Raw genomic sequence first — 6,311 nt, forward strand, 5'->3', positions numbered from 1 at the left:
GCATGTTCATACGATGCATGGAATGTTTTTTGAATTTCAAAAATAGGCAATTCTTTTTCTTTTCTTTTTTCTGTAAATACAAAAGAATTTACACTAATAGCATCCACTTTATGATGATTGGTTTTATAATTAGGCAAAGACACCAATTAGGTTTTGGTATGAATAGGTTTGAATCCAAATCTCTTATTCAATGATAAAAGATTTTATTAATTGATTTAACTGAAACGCACATATCAATAATTATGTACTCGTAAGTTGTAACAGTAAGAGGATCTCTTTCTCTCTCTTTCTCTAGTATGTGGATCATCATAAAGCAAAAGGGGGGAGAGAATCTTTTATTGTTACCGATTGATAGGGACATTTTGAGCTTTGAGATTTGGATTAGACACAACTCCATGCAACTTTCGTGATCACTAGCCAGCAAGAAACAAGCATACATATATGCTGATGGCATCTCCTGCCTTTCTTAGACAAAGTAAATAAACCAAATCTCCGAGACCCCACCATGACATTGTCATTGAAACCTCACACAAACAAGCACCATTGTTAACTTATTTATCTCTCTCTCTGTCTAAATATTATACTCTCTTACTTGAATTGAAATTTGATTTACATTACATGTTCCTAAAACATGGCCTTTAATTACAATGAAAAGGCGTTTTCTCCTTGCCCGGATTTTGAGCTTTATATTAGCTAAAACTAGTCTTAAATCTTAATTGCCTACATTTTAAGGACAAATTGAGGTTGCTCCAGCTTTCTCACTGGTACTGGTCTATAATAACACCCTCAACAAGTCCTGGTGGCTCAATATTCAGGATATGTAAAATCAGCCAAATATAAGCTATTGCCTAGACCATAAGGAGATCCAAAGCTGAAATCCACTAAAGCCTTAGAATCTTCGACCTCAACATTTCCAGCCATTGGGACACTCGTGACCAAACCATTTGAAGAGGAATTTGAAATGCATGAACTTTCTTGAGACAATGAAACAGCATAAGTACTGTTCTTTGAACTTGCACCAACTTCTGAAACATCGATGAGTTCCGGGCAATATAGTGGAATTGGATCCGAACTTAAGCTATTAAACTTAGTGGATAGACGAGGAATAACATCGGTGGGGTTTTGAGATTGTGAAGCTGAAATACCAAAACTATAAGTTTCAGCTTTTGGGACACAAATCAGTGATGTTGTTGGTGTTGAGCCATATAGAGTTGGATTGTTAGGAGGGCTTTTCTCATTGTTTTTTGTCAGTAACTTCTTCTTCAATTTGGTATTCCAATGGTTCTTGACCTCATTGTCTGTTCTTCCAGGTAGTTGAGATGCAATGAAAGACCACCTAACCAACATGTCAAGTAAGAAGATAATAACTTAAGAGCAGTGTATAAAATTCCACGACAGACACTTTTATTTTATGTTATTTTCTAATGTATTATATCTACTTAATTATATTATATATTAGTATTAATAAATGAACGTTGAAGGTTGCACTCAAAATAAAAAATCATAGTAAATGAACGTTAAGATTATATAAGTATAATACATTAAAAAAAAGTATATGCTTTCAAAAAAAAAAAATAGTGTATACAATAAATTGACATAGTTTATGAACTTATTATTGGTCACCAAAAGAAAAAGGAAATGTGGAGGGGTAGATAAACTTGCCTACTTCCCATTTGGCTATAGAGGGTACAGATAGTGTTGTCTTCCTCTTCGGTAAAACCTCCATGCTTGATGTCTGGCCTGAGATAATTGAGCCATCGTAGACGGCAACTCTTGCCACATCGCCTTAGGCCTGATATGGTGAAGATTTGTAAGCTAGTTGGGACTAAAATACAAATAATTTATCTAGGTATATCATTGGATAAATTAATTAATATTGGGTGCAATTTTCTAGTTTGGGAACACATTTAAACAATATGGATATGAGATCATATTTTACTTGCACTATGAAAATGGAGGGATTAGTGAAATTTTGCACGGTATACTCAAAGGGTTCATGCGAGGGGGTTTTATATTTATATATATATATATATATATATATATATATAATTTTTTGTTGAAGAAATTCATTGCACAGGAGAATTGAAATGGCAAAAAAAACACGAAATTATGAGCAAAAGTAATTATTTTATAAAAATTATCATGCATATATATCTGTCAAAGGCTTTGAAAAATGAGAAATAATGAACTCCTATATAATACAATGACTAATTACCTTATTTTTTATCATGCTACTTCAAAGTTAAGGAAATTGGGATTGGACGAATTAATTAGCTTAAAAGCATACAAAAATATCCTTCCTTGATCTTCTTTTTGATGCAAAACTATAGAACTGACGAATATGAACTCCTATATAAAACAATGACTAATTACAACCTTATTTTTTATCATGCTACTTCAAAGTTGAATATAAGCCTTCAGTAGGAAAAACCAAATATAAGCTCATTAATGGTTTCTCAAAAAAAAAAAGAAAAAAAAAAAAAGCTCATTAATGACTACCTTTTGGGTAGGAAAAACATGTAAATGAATTGTCATTATTTGATGGAAAGGTTATCAAACAAAATGGCCTAAAAACAAAGAAGACCACTTATTTCATGTTTTTTTTTTTTTCATCTTTTAGCCAAATGGTACCTTGTAAAACTGAAAAAAAACAAGTAAAAAAATGAGAAAAACAAGAAAGAAACCAGCTCTTGTAGGCAAAGTCATCCAATTTCCACCAGTGCCATAATTCTGAAGATAGCCCTTGAGAGTTGCATCTTCTTCTGGAGACCATGGCCCTTTCTTCACATTAGCTTTGTCACAACATGGAGCCCTTCCCATGGCTTAGCTAGCTAAAACCTAAATGCCGACAGCAAGAGAGTCAGAGGGAGGACAACTCAGAAACTGTGTCTTACCCTTTGCATCAAGCAATGGCAAGAACTTTTCCTGTTGATGGGTTTATTAATAAAGTTGCTTGAGACACACAAAATAGCTTGACTTTGTATGACCTTGTTTTCGTTTAATATTATTATTATTATTATTTTGTTTCTATTTATATACCATGTTGGGCCCATTTCTTGTTTGTTAAAGATAAAGAGACCCAGTCTCAATTATACCATCTGTTAAATTTTAACAACCGTTTGATTTTAATTTTATATTGTTTTTTGGGTTTAAGTTTCTTTAAATCATGATGACTTTAGTGAAATTAAAGCATGCAAATTGGACGTTTTAAATAATTTGAGCTGATTTTTCTTAGGTATACATATAATTAGTAAGATATATCCACCATATGGACTCAGTCCTAATTTGTACAATAGCAGCATGATCTGGGGTGGTCACTGGTCACAACAAAACATTGACCTTGTCAATTACTCAAGTTTGTGTGGGAAAGCATCTCCCCTGCAGTACTTTAGTATTGTGTAATAGAGAGGAACCTTAACTTTCCCTTTCCCACTTTATGCAGAGATAATCACCCCCCACCCTTTTTTTTTTTCCCAATAATTTGATAGTTGCAATGGGAAATAGAATTTTAACCCTAAATACTTCTATTAAAAATATCAAGAAGTGTCAGCTAGTTAAGTTACAGAACTTTTGGTACAACATCTCCTTGTTTTAAAATTAATATTACATAATGAATAATTGAATTTCACAAATTCTTATATACCGTATCATATTCAAAATTAGCTCCTAATTAACACATTGGGGGTTATTATGGAATTATTCTATGAAATTATCCGGTATATTTGAACCATTGGTGTGTATGGGATGGAGACAAAAAAATAAAATAAATCAAGTGGCAGGTCCAAGTGAGGGGGGATGGGAAGAATTATAAATCAACTAGGTTTTTGGAAGAAATCATTTTGTTATAACTTACAAATTAGACATTTAATCGCAACACCTTTATTTTGAATGTTGTATGAACTTTTTTTTCTTGGGTTCCATTTTAAATTTACAGTGTTTGATCAATATCCCTGTTTATTGGCCAATGTTAAACCTTTTTCATTTTGGGTGGATTAGTTTGAGAAATCTTAAAATGGTTTGCTGCTTTACTCATTCAATTGCTTATTATTATTATTATTATTTTTTGATAAACGATCGCTTATTCATATATCTCAACTTTGCCTCCGTATATCACATGGTAACATCAATTTTTTTTTTTTGCTGGATATGGTAACATCAAATTGATCCACATGATATAAAATTGTCCATAAATAAATAAAATAAAATGTGAAAACCATGGCATGGCAATGACAAAACTTTATGGAGCCGCTCATATACATTAAAGGTAAGTTTTTAGTGGGGGCAGTTGAAAACTTTTATTTTCTATTGAAGGCAGTTGAAAACTTTGACAACTACTCATGGTGACAAAGAAATGTTTTATATTGGCAAGCATTTATTCCCGTTACAAAGAAGTTTGTGGTTTTATCATAAAAAAAAAATAATAATAATAATAATAAAAAAAGAAAAAAGAAGAAGAAGAAGAAGCTTGTGGTTGAAATACTAGAGGTAAAAGTGCCTTCTTAAGGTTCTTTTTGGCTTGTTTTAGTTTTAATCTAAAGTAATGCTAGGACTACAACTTTGTTATAATTTATTCACGTAATGAGTTGTGAGTAATGAAGTTATGCACTTATATAGACCCTTCACTCACAACTTACCATGTGGATAAGTTGTGGTAAAAGTTGTTGATAGGACCAACGAACCTTCTTGCCCAGACGATCTTATCAATCACCTTCATCCACCTTGCCACGACATGGACGAAGTAAGGTGAGCCATTAAATGAATGATTTAATACCTCGGATAGTTACAATACAGACTGTCAGAATGTTGGAAGCTCATCAAAACCGATATTATTGATTCCAAAGGCGTTACAAAAAGGCACTAAAGCCACAATAAAGGCCACAACGGCTAGAAGCAATGAAGCTATCTATAAACACCCTTCAAGACCAAACAAGGTACACATCCTAATACACAAATACGTCATAGGTCTGATATTCTAAGCTCTCGTACTTTCTTAAAGTTTTTATACACTGACTTTATCATCGGAGATTCTGTGGCAAGCACCACACCGATGACCACCTAAGGAGGACTTTTCACGACAATTTCAAGCACAGGGACTAGGTTACTGACTCATCTGGACGAACCTACTCGACTGACAATTTTCACATCATCAGTTGTGGTCCTAGTATTTTGATATTTTCCTTTAACGGAAGATTCCTTAGTATGAGAAATCAAATTCTTTCGACATCTTGGTCTCAAATCTATATTTATCTTCATTCTTTTGTCCAGCTACGGTAAGTCTATAATACCATTTTTTAAGGAAAAAAACTTCTTCTTCTTCTTCTTTTTTCTTTTTTTTTTTGATGAACCAAGGAAAACAACTTCTTGTGACTTACAAAACTTCATTTTTCATCGGCTTACTTTGCATCTCTTAAGTTGCTTTATCTTGTCTAATAAAATATTTTTCTTGGACCCCAAATATAAGTTTTGGGTGTGAAATTAAAATACATGTTTTTGCTATTTGTGTGTGTGAACACGGAATAGAAAAAAAAAAAAAAAATCTGGAATTTGCTCAAACTCCAAGACGAATATCCATCTATAAAAGAAATTACTGTTAAAGTGATTTCTAGTTTTCTATAAGTAATCCACTTGATTAACTTGATTTTGAAAGTTTAGTACTAAATTATCACAATAAATAAATAGACTAAATTGAAATTTTCCCAATAACTCAATCAAGTAATTTATCCTAAATATTTTTTTCAAGATTAAAAGAAAACATGTCCTTTAGGTTAATTTTTTAAAATTTTAATAATAATTTTTTTTTTGAGAATCTAATAATAATAATTGTAGTTACACGATTTTCCTGACCCAAATTCTATTGATCAGGCCTTGGCCCAAAGCGCAACCCACAATAAATATTTGTTGAGGATGGGTCAAAGAACTTAGCCTCAGTGAGCCTATTCGGTCTGATACATGGACAATATTGTTCCAGAAAATAAAAACACAAGAATGGATCTCTCCCGTATGATTCTATTTCTTCAGTTCCTAATACAGTTTCTCCGTCCCCTTCTTTGAGGGACTCCACTACATTATATAGTTTTCCTCCTCTCATCTCAACCTTACACTTGTTGATCATCTAAGCATCTACTTGAGCACCTGTCCCATCAGCCGCCCTCATCACTCCCTTTGTGAGTTGCAGAGGCCAAGGTGGTACTGTTCAGGGGTTTTTTCCTCATTAATGCGGCCAAGAGGGTGGTTGGGGCGCAATTAATGTGGTGGTAGCTTTCCGTGAGATATTTTGGATTTTATTCATTTTATATGTTGGGAGGATGAAC

At 32.9% G+C, this 6,311-nt stretch overlaps 1 protein-coding gene across 1 annotated transcript; it reads right to left on the reverse strand.

Annotated features, from left to right (window-relative positions):
* Nucleotides 1-360: 360 nt before the first annotated feature.
* Nucleotides 361-2,994, reverse strand: LOC115977942 (transcription factor RAX2-like). Its single transcript, XM_031099974.1, has 3 exons — nucleotides 2,685-2,994; nucleotides 1,663-1,792; nucleotides 361-1,336 (listed from the first exon to the last, which is right to left on the reverse strand). Exons 1-3 carry the CDS (start codon nucleotides 2,818-2,820, stop codon nucleotides 805-807), a joined length of 798 nt encoding a protein of 265 aa, XP_030955834.1. The 5' UTR covers nucleotides 2,821-2,994; the 3' UTR covers nucleotides 361-804.
* Between the last annotated feature and the right edge of the window lie 3,317 nt (nucleotides 2,995-6,311).

Source organism: Quercus lobata, chromosome 2 (genome assembly GCF_001633185.2).
Source record: "Quercus lobata isolate SW786 chromosome 2, ValleyOak3.0 Primary Assembly, whole genome shotgun sequence".
NCBI lineage: Eukaryota > Viridiplantae > Streptophyta > Magnoliopsida > Fagales > Fagaceae > Quercus > Quercus lobata.

Coding starts and splice junctions, on each gene's coding strand:
- LOC115977942 (XM_031099974.1), bottom strand. CDS start 2,820: ATGGGAAGGGCTCCATGTTGTGACAAAGCTAATGTGAAGAAAGGGCCA. Junction 1,793..2,684: donor GACTTTGCCTACAAGAGCTG/GTTTCTTTCTTG, acceptor TCACCATATCAG/GCCTAAGGCGATGTGGCAAG. Junction 1,337..1,662: donor TATAGCCAAATGGGAAGTAG/GCAAGTTTATCT, acceptor CATGTTGGTTAG/GTGGTCTTTCATTGCATCTC.